The 14491-nt window shown below is 36.6% G+C and overlaps 1 protein-coding gene across 3 annotated transcripts in view; it reads left to right on the top strand.

The window, feature by feature from the left end:
- The window catches only part of LOC114664097 (zinc finger protein ZFAT-like), a 179955-nt gene that overhangs the window by 129774 nt on the left and 35690 nt on the right, over positions 1-14491 (top strand). For all 3 annotated transcript variants that reach the window (XM_051936012.1, XM_051936011.1, XM_051936010.1), the window contains exon 13: positions 10524-10642. In XM_051936012.1, coding sequence (XP_051791972.1) covers positions 10524-10642 — 119 coding nt within the window. The remainder of the gene's footprint in view (positions 1-10523; positions 10643-14491) is intronic.

Genomic DNA, 14491 nt, shown 5'->3' with positions numbered 1-14491 from the left:
ACCCTTCAGAGCAAACACTTTTTTGTTTGTCATAAATTCCATCCATTCATTATCTAACCCGCTATATCCTATCTACAGGGTGATGAGAGTCTGCTGGTGCCAATCCCAGCCAACACAGGGCACAAGGCAGGACACAAACCCACCGCAGTGTCATAAATTCAGTTACTATAAATGGTTAGAGTCCTTTGAAATACATAAGTATGACAGTTTTTCTTCCTAAACACTTTTGGGTGTATCTTATAGATTTTGGCACTTTGATCAGAAAAATTACCTTTAAATTTTCACTTCAAATTTTACAGTTTGCACAGGCTCACCAATTGTTGCCTGGTTTGATGAGTCTCTTTTTCTGCTGCGACATTCAGATGATAGGGTCAGAATTTTAGCGTCAACAACATGGAATCATGGATTCATCCTGCACTGTATCAATGGTTCAGGCTGCTGCTGGTGGTGGTGTAATGGTGTGGGGGGGTTCTTTCTTGGCACACTCTGGGCCCCTTAGTACCATTTGAGCATCATTTAAATGCCACAGCCTACCTGAGTATTGTTGCTGACCATGTCCATCCCTTTATGACCGCCATTTACTCATCTTCTGATGGCTTCTTCCAGCAGGATAACACGCCATGTCACAAAGCTCAAATCATCTGAAACTGTTTTCTTGGATGTGAAAATTAGCTTATTGTATTCAAATGGTCTCCACAGTCACCAGATCTAAGTCCAACAGAGCACCTTTGGGATGTGGTGGAACGGAGATTTGCATCATGGATGTGCAGCCTCCCAAGTATATAATGTGGATTCTAGCAGTTGGCAGGATGCTGGATCAAATGTTATAATACCGGATTAAATTCTTCTTCCAGTATGGATTTAATAAGAACTTCTGCGCTAAAATTTAGTGAAAAACCTGTGAATACATTTCAATATATAATATGCACTGTCATTAAAAATAGGCAGCAGACAGAGAAAGGTTTGGGGCTGGCAACACTGTATACTGAAAAATCAGAAAAATAAACAAAACTCACCTATTAAAGGTGGAGTTGAAAACCGAACTAACTAACAGGATGAGTCTGGGCTATAAATATGGTGGAGTAAGGGAGGCTAGAACAGGAACTCATGTGGCAGGTAGATGGGTTCTGGGTATCAGAAGTGACGTCATCAAAAGGTGTCAGAAGTGACACCATCAGTGAATGGATTGGTGATGATGTTACTAAGAGGCATGGTCTTTGGCTGGTCTGCAGAGGGACAAGAGGAAAAGGGACCAGATGACAGCACCAACCCCCTGGTCTGGCTGAGAATTTCACTATTTGAGGCTGTAAACAATCTCCCATGCACAGGTGGGTGACAGCATGCAGAAGGAAACTGGAAATGTGTTAGTTTATTAGTGTCTCAAAGGTAATGGCTTTTTGCATGGATTTGTATTTGATGTATGTGTAATGTATGATCCTGACCCTTTTACAATATTACACAGAGTGCTGTGCAGTTGATTCAAACAGGAAGGAGTAAAGAGTCCATGTGTTTTAGTGTTGTGTGTATTTGGCAGCAGTGGGAGTGAGCAAGCAGACATGTCAGAGAAAAAAAGAAAGTGTACTTTTAGTCTGAGAGGGGTGAGTACCTGCTGTGGAATCTGGGAGGTGCAAGCCTCAGTGAATTCATTCCTCCTGCTCCTGTTGTCACTGTCTGTAAGAAGTTTTAGTGTTCTGATATTGAATTCTGTCTCAGGGTGGCACTGTGGGTAGCATGGCTACTTCACAGCTCAGGTCACATAGTCCAGGATAGTTGGCAGACACTTCCCTAGCCCTGAGAGACATTTAAAAGACCATTACACCATTATAATCCACTCAAAACTATTTCAGTTTCTTCTTCCCCACTGACTTAAATGCATTTTGTTTAGCTAGGAAAAGTTCCTGAATGTATCTGTGATTTCAGTGAACTTGTGGCAAAGCAAATTCAGTGGGGTTTGCTCACCACTAAACGGAACCCATACAGTATAATAATAATAATAGTATGAATGGTTGTGCATTTTATCCCCCTGCCCAAAGAACATTTTTTCTAAATTTTCAGCTTCCTTCAGAGGTTTATTGACTAAACACCATCAAAATCTTTCTTGTAATTTTGTTGACCATGCAGAGTTTTAGAAATTAATTTTAGTTATTTCCAAATGTACAGACATCAATCACTTTATTCCAGAAATATACTTTTTTATATGGACATGAAGTATCTTTAGAATCTGCATGGTGTAAATGTTACTCTAATGTTAAAAGCCAAAATTCTTCTCTAAAAATGCCCTCATTGTTTATTAAATTATATGCACAGCTGGCACTAGATATCATTTTATTTTAATAAAATAAAAGTGGTTGTTGGGCAGAAGTGTGGGATTTGATGATTTTTTCTTTAAAACACAAGAAGTAATTATACATTTTAATTCTTAACTTTAGATTATTTCATCTATTAACTATTATTATTATTATTTGGAAGATCTGAAAGCATCCAATGTTAAAAATATGAAATGAACCATAGAATAAAGCACAGTTTTCTCAAACCAAATTCAGGTTTTCAGGGGGTGGATTCAAGCCCTACACCAACGGCCACAACTGCAATGAAATTCCACAATGAAGAGGGTAAGTTTTATTGACGTCTTTGACATACACACATACTGGCAAACATTACATTTTCTTTCAGATTCCAGTACAACCTGATAATCAGTCACTGTGGATTTTTCTGTGTATTTCACAGAAATCTGTCTTTGTGTGACAGTTTATTTAAGAATGATACAGTCAGTTACCCAGACGGAATGGGGAAAAAAAAAGAATAATTAAATCAAGTATTTTAACAAGAGAGAAAGCGTACAAAAACAATAACATTTTTCAACCCGCTACATCATGCCTCCTTGGAAATCTAATAAACAGGTAGAAGCTGGTGGAGCATTAAAAACATGGCACACAACACTAACCTTATTCTCACTGCTGACAGGAGACTCCAGCTTCTGCCCATCACACTGATGTTGACAGCACAGCCCCTTTAGAAATATGCTGCTTCTTATGATTTCTCTTTTTGAGTGGCCTTACTGCTGCAGTCTTTATTCGAGATATAGTTTGCTTTGACAGCTCAGATTCAGCAACTTTCCTGACATTTTCACACATATCATGTTTAGGTAAGGATGCTCACTAATCTGTGACTGTACTTAACTCAATGATGTCTATTTTTATATTTAGTCAAACAAGGCAGTGCAATTTGTGTAATATCCATTCCATCCATCCATTATCCAACCCACTATATCCTAACTACAGCTCCAGCTAACACAGGGCGCAAGGCAGGAAACAAACCCCGGGCAGGCCGCCAGCCCACCACAGAATTTTTGTAATACCTTTGAACTTATTTTTGAGTCACGTTTAATTAATATGCTATTTTTATGTTGAATATACAGTTCATCGCAGTAAGCTTGTTTTTAAATCATTTTCTTTTTTTCCTTTTATACTGCGTATTATAATTATTTACAGTGCAATCATGGGCGGCACGGTGGCGCAGTGGGTAGCGCTGCTGCCTCGCAGTTGGGAGACCTGGGGACCTGGGTTCGCTTCCCGGGTCCTCCCTGCGTGGAGTTTGCCTGTTCTCCCCATGTCTGCGTGGGTTTCCTCCGGGCGCTCCGGTTTCCTCCCACAGTCCAAAGACATGCAGGTTAGGTGGATTGGCGATTCTAAATTGGCCTTACTGTGTGCTTGTTTTGTGGGTGTGTTTGTGTGTGTCCTGCGGTGGGTTGGCACCCTGCCCGGGATTGGTTCCTGCCTTGTTCCCTGTGTTGGCTGGGATTGGCTCCAGCAGACCCCCCGTGACCCTGTGTTCAGATTCAGCGGGTTGGATAATGGATGGACAGTGCAATCATGTTGTCATAGCTTGTACTGTGACCAAGTCTATGGAACTAACTTTTCTTTGTAATTTAACTGATCCTGCTTTTGTGCTGATGAACTGTGCTTGTAGATAGTTTATAGAAATTTCATGCAGCATGCTGCATGTTAAAAAAGGAGTACATTCACCTAAAAAGATCAATTTTATGTCCTAATAATATAAAAAAGTTATTCTCATTCAGTATAATAATCAAAAATACTGTAGTAATAATGAAAAATAGACAACTTCCAAAGTTTTTGTGTGAAAAAATAATCATACACTTTGATTCAGTAATTTGTGCTACGTGTTTTTAGCAGTAGTTGTATTTTCTGTAAGAGATGATGGGCCTCTCACATTTTCCAGGATGACAAATGGCTCACTTTTACTTCATATTTATAATGCTGAAGAGCTTTCTTTTGAGTGCAGTTCATGTTCAATTCCATCAAAGAATCTTATAAAAGTTTTGGTCTTGACTTCGCCAATTCCAGATTTATAAGTTTGGTATTTTTCAAGCTCTCACTGTAAAGGCAATTCTGGATTTTGGATTATTGCTACTATTAAGTTTAAGCTGTTGGACCTTTTTTTTTCCCCCCTTTATCTTCTGTCATAGTGTGAAGCTAGTCAAAGCCAGATGACTAGGTAATGCAGACTATATGTGCTCAAGAAAAAACATAAAGTATTTTTGTCCCCCAATGTCTATGTCCTCCAATATGCTAGAGGCCAACTTTCCTGGGGTTTGGGTCCCTTTAGTATACTGACAGGGCATCATGGGAATTGGAGTTCTGGAATACAGCCCTGTTGTGTTCCATATGTACCACCAGGATGCACTGCATGGGGAATTGGTCTCTACTTTGTGTGACTTCTTGCTGACCCATTAAGTGTTTCCATCAGACCATGTCCTACCCCCAGAAGTACTCCCAGGAGAAAGGTAAAAGGAGCCCCTTCACCTTGACCGGCAGTCAGAGTCGGGAGGTTTGAACAGAAGAATATAAAGAAATGTTTCTATAGGTTTTCTTTCACTTTAAAAATACATGTTTGTTAAGTTATGCATAACTATAAACATGGCTCAATGTGATTTTGGATGTTTGTGTGTGTGCGCCCTATAATGGACTCCTATCCAGGTAAGTTATTGAGAAAATGAATTTGTGTCTGGTTGCAAAGTAACTTATATATAAAAAAAAAAAACATACAGTAGTCCTTTTACAAAAATACATAACATTTATTAAATGTAATACTAGAAAATATGATTAATTGATAACATTTTACAATTTTTCACTTTAATTTACCAATATATAAAATGTGGGTAAATACCTTTTTTGTTTGACATTTCATTAGTCGGTCAATGAAATAATGAGAAGAATTTTTTTTCTTCATCTTGATTATTGGAATATAGTGAAAATATAACTTACCTTTGATGTCAAATACAACTTTTATAAAATTCAGAATTTATTAATGTATGTTCAGTAGCCTCTTAATTAGGTACCCCAGTCTAATAGAGGGTGAAAACCTCTTTTGCTCCAGAATACCTTGAGTTCTTCGAGATATAGGTTCATGGAGAAGCTGGAAACATGCCTTGGGGATTTGAATTCAAGGGGACTTCATCACTTCATCATGCAGCATTTGCTAATCATTCGACCTCATCCCACAGGTGCTCTGCTGAACTGAGATCTGTGGATTATGCAATCCATTGGTATAAGCTGAAGCCATTTGCAAACCATTCTGAGATCATGTTTTCACTTTGTCATTATGGTTTATTGAGTGTAGACAGATGGGCAAAAATGGGTAATTTATTTAAATTATATCTGAAACATAATAAATTTCCCAGAAAGTGAAAGGGTCTGAATTCTTTCTGAATCCATTGTACACTGAGGCTTTCAAATGACTCAATTTACATTAAGATTGACAAGAATGCATTCCATACATTAGTACACTACCACTACCAGCCTAAATCCTTGATAAAAGACAAGGTGGACCCATGAAGTCATGTGATTTACATCTAATTCTATTCCTACCATCAGCATGGTGCAGCCAAAATAAAGATTTTGGCAGGCTAGGTGATATTTCACTATGATTCAGTTGCCCAGTTGTGGTGATCACCTGTTGCCTATAGCTTCATCTTCCTGTTCTGAGTAGATAGAGATTAACCTTGTGTAGCTCTTCTGCTTTAATATCTGATGTCTTGTGTGTTCAAAGATGCCCTTTTGCCCACCCCTGTTGTAAAGAGCTGCTATTTGTAGCCTTTGTAGTCTTCTTGTTTACTTGAAACAATCTGACCATCCTTCTTTGACCTCTCTTTTTCATAAGATGTTTTGTCACCCACTGGATATTTTTGTTTACCATTTCTGTTAAATTTTGTAGCATGCAGTGCATGAACATTTTACAAAATCAATTGTTTCTCAGAACTGTTTTTGGAACCATCATGTCAGACACCAACAACCATATGATGGTCAAAGTCGATTATGGAATGAGTACTAGGATGGTAATGAGCAGGTGGTTCTCATAAAGTGGCTACCAAGTAAATTTTTGTATGCATAAAAATATTTCACTGAGGTACTTCATTGTAATGGTTTTCTTTTTATGGTCCACCATCATAATGTCATAAGAAACGTTTAATTATTTCGGCAAAACATTTCATTTTTGAATGTTAAACCAGAGCAGCATTTATTTTTATAGCATATTTTCATATAAATAGTTCTTTACAAAAAGCATAAAATAAATTACAAACACAAAAGTAAAAATTTAAAAAATGACATTAAACATTGTTTTACTGTTACTCTTTATGCTGTTGTTTTCTGTTCTCTTTGTCTTTTTATGTACATCTAGTCATATGCCGCAGATACAGAGGTTTATGCTTTATATGAGTTAGTCAGAGAGAAACCGAGCGATTCTTGATACCCTGCAAGCTTTTGTGGCTTATATAAATGCTATTGTTTAGCCCTCTCTAAGCTGTTATTTATTAAATGGAATAAAACCCAGCATTTTTAATATCCTGGGGTTACAACAAATGTGATTTAGTAGTGTACATATTACGGGATATGAAATATTTTGAAGTGACAAAACTGATATACAGATAATCAGCAGTTTAGCTTTATCAAGTTCAAAGAGTGCAAACAGTGAAATTAAAGAAACGAAGGAGAAGCTTTTGCTTTCTGTCCTGTATTAGTCATACCTGAATATGTTCATGTGCGTACCCTGCCTATCTTCTCGAGATAACGGAAACTCAGTTTGTTATCAGTAAAGAAATCTTTTGTCTTTTGCCTTGCGATTTTAAAGTAGGCATATTCAAGTAAAGCCTTTGTAAAAATATAACTCAGTGAAAATAGATTGGGATCATTTACGGCAGTGACTCTAGCAGAAGATGCCGATCTGGTAGGAATATGTTGTACAGTTATCTGAAAGCTGATCGTCCTGTTTCAGGCTTTTGGGATTGCTACAGTGCCTTTCCAGTTCTCTAAATGACTTTTGGATTTGTATTTACTTGTTGAACTAGAACTCAATTTCCTTTTTTCATTAAACAGGGGATAAGGAAGATATGTTAGCATGGCTCATTCTAAGATGTATATATCAGTAAGAGATTACGGCTTTTTCTTTGGAATTTCAAGGTAAACCTAAAAAGAAAATAGATCAGATTAGATCATGTTTATTGATGTATGGACTGGTTTGCTAGATTTGGTGATGTTAACTGTTAAATATTTATAACTCAGTATATGTCCTTTACTTAAATAGCATCTGAGATTATTTATTTTATATATTTACATTAAACATAATTTCCCCAGATTCAAAAAAAGAAATGCTATCTTGACATCCTTCAGTTTGAAAATGCTTTGCAAAAACATACTCTGAAAACAAATCTGGGTATTAAATTAAAAAAATACATATAAAAATGTGTAATAACACCGATGTGAGGGTCTTCAATACCATTGTTCCGGAGATGCTTCAGAGTAAACTAATCCAGTCAGGTGTACCCTATGGTGTCTGCCAGTGGATTATGAGTTTCTTGACAGATAGGAAGCAGAGTGTGAGACTGGGCCCTTATACAGTATGTCGGATCCAATGTCACTTAGCATAGTTGCCCCCCAAAGGCTGTGTTTTTTCTCCCCTCTTGTTTTCACTTTATACAAATAACTGAAGATTCTTGGACAAAAATGTGAAAATCCTTAAGTTTGCAGATGAGCTCCACTATGGTTGTGTCATTTCCCATAATTATGCAACTTCCTATCAAAAAGAGGTGGGCCGTCCTGTAGAACGGTGTTTTTGTAACAACCTGGAGCTCAATGCTATTAAGACAGAGGAAATGAGGACTGATTTCCACTGACAAGTCACTAACTGTCCATCTTTGCAAATTAATGGCCAGACTGTGTCGTTTAAATTCCTGGGATCTACTTTACTAATACATTAAAATGGGAAAGCACATCACTTCCATCATCAAGAAAGCCAGGCAGAGATTGTTCTTCCTCCACCAGCTTAAGAAACTTGGCATATCAAGGCATTTATTGTTAAAGTTTTACTCAGCAGTCATTGAGAGTATTGTGACCTCCTCCATCACTGTTTGGTTTCCTTCTGCCTCCTCCCTTTCTAAGACTCGGTTGCAACAGGTGATTTGTTCAGCTGAGAAAAACGTTGGCTGTTGTCTCCCAACATTAAAGATCTGTTCATCACCAGAGTGAAAAAGAGAGCAGGAAAGATTGCAGCCAACTTCACACACCCCAGTAGCCATCTGTTCAATAAATTGCCGTCACAGAGGAGGTACATGTCCCCCTTGCGACCCGAACTGCACTACATCTCTGCAGCTTCTTTCCTCAAGGGTTATGGGTAGGGTTACTGTTTTTGCAACATGCAGTATAACTGGTTACTGTGCTGTTTGTCTGTTCATAAGTACTTCGTACTTGCTTAACTTGAACTATTTCATATCTAAATTATTTTGTATAGTTTTTAATTATTGAAGTTTGTAAATGTTTTGTTCAAGAAGTTGTTGTATTTCTATAGTGGTTTGCGCAGTGCCAGGTTAATATACATTTGACAAATTATGAAATGCGGAAATATTACACATGAGCGTACACAGATTTACACAGAGCATAAATCTAAGAAAATGTTGCAGCAGATAATGTTTCCTTTTATACTTGGAGATTTCTCGGTCCCAGAAGTTGTTCCATGCTGTTCTTCATCAGTTACCTTAACTACTTCATCCAAAAATGACAACTTTTATCACCTTTTAAAAGCTTTTGTCCTTGATTCAGATAATTGTATTGCAAATTACAAAAACAAAAATGTGTTCACAAGCCAATGGAAAATACTGTCCTTTTCAAAGTGTAATTCCCACTTATAAAATGTCTTACAGACTGTTTATGTACTGTCCTTCAAATTCTGGTTTTGTTTTAATTTATTATAGTTGTTTCTCTAGTATCTATTATGTACCATTATACAGTAAATATTATATACAGAATAAAATAGAAATCATTTCCTGTGCTCAACTCATTTTGGAATATTTATCAAATAATAACCTGTGTACAAAAATATATAAATAAAAACAATTGTTCATATGGTGATTGCCTCCAAAAAATAATTTTTAAGGAGGAAAATACATTTCTAATACTCATTCATCAGTTATATTTTGGATTAAAAGTAGATTTTGATTACATTATCTAATTAAAAAAAATGAAAAAATATGATTGCAACATTCCTAAAATATTTTAGCACTTCTCCTTTTCCATTCAGTGTTTAAGGATATTTGGTATATCTTGGTAACCAATGTTATATAAATTATATTAACCACTGAGAGATTACTATAGAATACAAATAATGTTCTCCAGAAACAGAGGAAGGACATTGCCAACTCAAAAGGAAATGTTGAAAAAGGCCGTCCATCACAAGGTAAAATTCTCCTTCTGTTCAAAAGCTTTTAGAGAATTACTCTTCAGCTGAGTAATACACTACCATTTCGAAGCCTGGCCTTGGGTCACAAGTTGAAATTAGCATTTGTTTTCATGCTGGACTTACCTTTATGCTCTGACAGCTATAGTGATGAGGGCCCACTGATACTATTCGTCAGTGAAATTTAGGTTGGGGAATAGACATATTGAGTAATGGCTGCCATTTGTTTTTGACTGATGTTTGTCCATAAACAAGTGATGTGGTAAATTTCAAGTGGACAGGCATGCAGTATTGTGCTTATGTATTATGAGAATCAGCTTTGCATCTACCCAAACAATTATTTATTCTCTTTACCATTTTATCCGGTTCAGGTTGTACTTCCTCTAAATGAAATATGTGTAGAATTTTGTTATAAGTTGCCATTTTTGTATCAATTAATGGGGAGAAAATCCTAATTAAAAGCATGAGAATGTGAAAAATTAAAAGTGTGTATAGTGGATTTAGAAAACATTCAGACCCCTTTGCTTTCTGCACACTTTATTGTGTTGTAAATTTAATTTTAAATTAATACATTTGGCATTTTTGCCCCTCACTCTTTACTCACTCAACACATAGTAACAAAATGAGAATATTTTTTCAGAAAGGTTTGTAAATGTATTTCAAATTTGTCTTCTATATAAGTATTTAGACCCTTTGCTCCAAATTGTGCTCAGGTGCATCTTGTTTGCTTTAAATCTTCTTGAGATGTGTTATTATATAATAATATTTTTATGTAGGTGGCGTAAAGTGTCCAGTGTGCAATTATGTCTATGGGACTAAATGGGAAATGAACAGACACCTGAAGAATAAACATGGTCTGAAACTGCTGGAGGTTAAAGGTGACACCAAATGGGAGGTAATGTGGCATATTTAATTCCTCCTTTACTATATTTGCATTCCAAAATAAAATTACTGATGGACTATGGAATTAATTTTGATTTAAAAGGCTAATATTATAAGAGCTTGTTAATCCATTCTGCCTTGCGGTCAGTGCCTTCCTAATTGGAATAAAGCAGTTACTGGTAATGAGGTGATTGATATGTTTTCAAAAGTATCCCCAGGTCCTTCACTTTTGATACATGATGGTGATGGTCACTGCCAGTAAAATATAGACGTCTGTTTTATTTTTCATGTTGATTCATTTATTAAGTTTAAATGTTATATGAGTATTCATTATTCAAGGTCATTTTGGCAGTAGATATTTTTTGGCCCCAGGACTTTTCCTTGTTTCATGAAATACTTTTGCTTTATTAGAGCCATACATCTCCAAATGGTCTGGTTTATTTTTAGAATGTTTAGTCTCTGCTATATTAGAGAAATTAGTAAAAAAAAAAAACATTCTGGAAGTTTACATATAATTGTGTTTTATTATTTTTTGTCTATTCAAAATGCAAATGCAAAAAGTGTTTTTTATAGCATTGTATTGTTTCAAAGTTGCAACTATAAATAATTTGAAATGTGACAGCTGAATAGCAAAAGGGGTATGAGGCATAGTGAAACTTTTTTTCTTTTCTTTTTCATAAGTAATATTGTAAAGCTCATTCATAACATCAGTGTTTATGTATGCACAGAGAACAGAATGAAAAATGACCTGTCATAGAAGAATACACTGCAGGATACTGTAGCAAAGCTCATGTCAGATCCAGCAGAGGGTAACCTAGATTTGTGTTTAATGTAACTCACTTTTAGGCAGTAAGTTCAATTTATTTGTCCTGATATGAACTTATATACAGTTGTGTCAGCCTGTTTATGAGGCTCCCTGTTGGAAACATTGTATCTTGCTTTTGTCCTTCTGGAATTCAGATGTCTTGCTTCAATGTATTTTTCAGCTACATTCATATTTTTTTACTTGTTTAATGGTGAATTTTTCATTATAAAGCTGCTAGAGCTTACTTCCCACTAGCATTCCTGTTTGGGTTGTAACCCTCTGTAGCATTAAACGTCAAATCACGTGGTATGACTCAGTTTGAGTCAAAGTGTCAAAGTAGTAGATAGATGGCATACGTGCCCACACACACATGTATTTTATTTATCCCCAGTGGGAAATTTGTCTTTTTATAGAAGCTCAATACATAAATACAATTCATATTATTATTATTTATGACAAACAACAAACTCCCTTTCAAATAGACAGTAGAATGACTGACAAGAAAGCAAAACAAAGAAAAATTCTGACCTGGCTAAAGATAAAAAGAGCAATCAGTCAGTGAGGCATTAGTACAGAAATGCATGAAGGAGACTGTGTGACTTGGGACCTTCTTTAAATTTTACACTGCAATTTTGTTTCCATATAATCAGAAAACAATTACAGCATTTGTAGGGATGATTTTTTGACAGTAACTTCACAAAAATCAGTTAGTATTAAGTTCAAACTGTTTTTTGAGGAAGCAATGACCTAAAGTTTTTAAGCTTAATGTTTTGCTAAAGAGGGTAGAGGTGATCATAAGTTTGACCAAGACATGTGTTTTTGAATGGCTTAACCACAGACGTTTTACCAAACAGTGTTGGTGAAAATGGGAGGCAAGTCCTCTTGTTTCTTTGATTAAACCTATACAGTTAGGTCCATAAATATTTGGACAGAGACCACTTTTTTCTAATTTTGGTTCTGTACATTACCACAATGAATTTTAAATGAAACAACTCAGATGCAGCTGAAGTGCAGACTTTCAGCTTTAGATAGATAGATAGATAGATAGATAGATAGATAGATAGATAGATAGATAGATAGATAGATAGATAGATAGATAGATAGATAGATAGATAGATAGATAGATAGATAGATAGATAGATAGATAGATACTTTATTAATCCCAGGGGGAAATTCACATACTCCAGCAGCAAAAAATATTAAATCAAAGAGTAATAAAAAATGCAGGTAAAAAACAGACAATAACTTGAATAATGTTCAACGTTTACCCCCTCTGGTGGAATTGAAGAGTCGCATAGTTTGGGGGAGGAATGATCTTCTCAGTCTGTCAGTGGAGCAGGACAGTGACAGCAGTCTGTCGCTGAAACTGCTCCTCTGTCTGGAGATGACATTGTTTAATGGACTCAAAGGCTATTTCATGGGCAGGTGTGGGCAAGTCCGTCGTTATGTCATTATCGTTTAAGCAGATAAAAGGTCTGGAGTTGATTTGAGGTGTGGTGCTTGCATGTGGAACATTTTGCTGTGAACAGACAACATGCGGTCAAAGGAGCTCTCCATGCAGGTGAAAGAAGCCATCCTTAAACTGTGAAAACAGAAAAAACCCATCCAAGAAATTGCTACAATATTACGAGTGGCAAAATCTACAGTTTGGTACATCCTGAGAAAGAAAGCAAGCACTGGTGAACTCAGCAACACAAAAAGACCTGGACGTCCACGGAACACAACAGTGGTGGATGATCACAGAATCATTTCCATGGTGAAGAGAAACCCCTTCACAACAGCCAACCAAGTGAACAACACTCTCCAGGGGGTAGGCGTATCGATATCCAAGTCTACCATAAAGAGAAGACTGCATGAAAGTAAATACAGAGGGTGCACTGCAAGGTGCAAGCCACTCATGAGCCTCAAGAATAGAAAGGCTAGATTGGACTTTGCTAAAGAACATCAAAAAAAGCCAGCACAGTTCTGGAAAAACATTCTTTGGACGGATGAAACCAAGGTCAACCTCTACCAGAATGATGGCAAGAAAAAAGTTTGGAGAAGGCATGGAACAGCTCATTATCCAAAGCGTACCACATCATCTGTAAAACCTGGTGGAGGCAGTGTGATGGCTTGGGCGTGCATGGCTGCCAGTGGCACTGGGACACTAGTGTTTATTGATCATGTGACACAGGACAGAAGCAGCCGAATGAATTCTGAAGTGTTCAGAGACATACTGTCTGCTCAAATCCAGCTAAATGCAGTCACATTGATTGGGCGGCATTTCATGATACAGATGGACAATGACCCAAAACATACAGCCAAAGCAACCCAGGAGTTTATTAAAGCAAAGAAGTGGAAATTTCTTGAATGGCCAAGTCAGTCACCTGATCTTAACCCAACTGAGCAGGCATTTCACTTGTTGAAGACTAAACTTCAGTCAGAAAGGCCCACAAACAAACAGCAACTGAAAGCCGCTGCAGGAAATGCCTGGCAGAGCATTAAAAAGAAGGAAACCCAGCATCTGGTGATGTCCATGAGTTTAAGACTTCAGGCTGTCATTGCCAGCAAAGGGTTTTCAACCAAGTATTAGAAATGAACATTTTATTTCCAGTTATTTAATTTGTCCAATTACTTTCGATCCCCTGAAATGAAGGGATTGTGTTCAAAAAATGCTTTAGTTGCCTCACATTTTTATGCAATCGTTTTGTTCACCCCACTGAATTAAAGCTGAAAGTCTGCACTTCAACTGCATCTGAGTTGTTTCATTTGAAATTCATTGTGGTAATGTACAGAACCAAAATTAGAAAAAAGTTGTCTCTGTCCAAATATGTATGGGCCTAACTGTATTAAGTTTATTTTATGAATGCCTGAATTCCATTGCTTTTTTAAAATGTTCTGAAATAATTTGCCTGAACAGTGCATGTGTGTCATGTATGTTTCCATGAACTAGTCTGGAATAGTATTTAGAGCCAACAAGAAAAATATTTTTTTTTGTACTTGTTAACAGTGTCTGTCCATGCTGTTCAGACGACTTAGAACTTTATCACGCTCAATCTATACTTTAGTTTTCAGCAT

This window comes from Erpetoichthys calabaricus, chromosome 13 (assembly GCF_900747795.2).
Source record: "Erpetoichthys calabaricus chromosome 13, fErpCal1.3, whole genome shotgun sequence".
NCBI lineage: Eukaryota > Metazoa > Chordata > Cladistia > Polypteriformes > Polypteridae > Erpetoichthys > Erpetoichthys calabaricus.
Note: the sequence above shows the minus strand (reverse complement) of the source record. Positions and strands in the feature narration are given on the sequence as shown.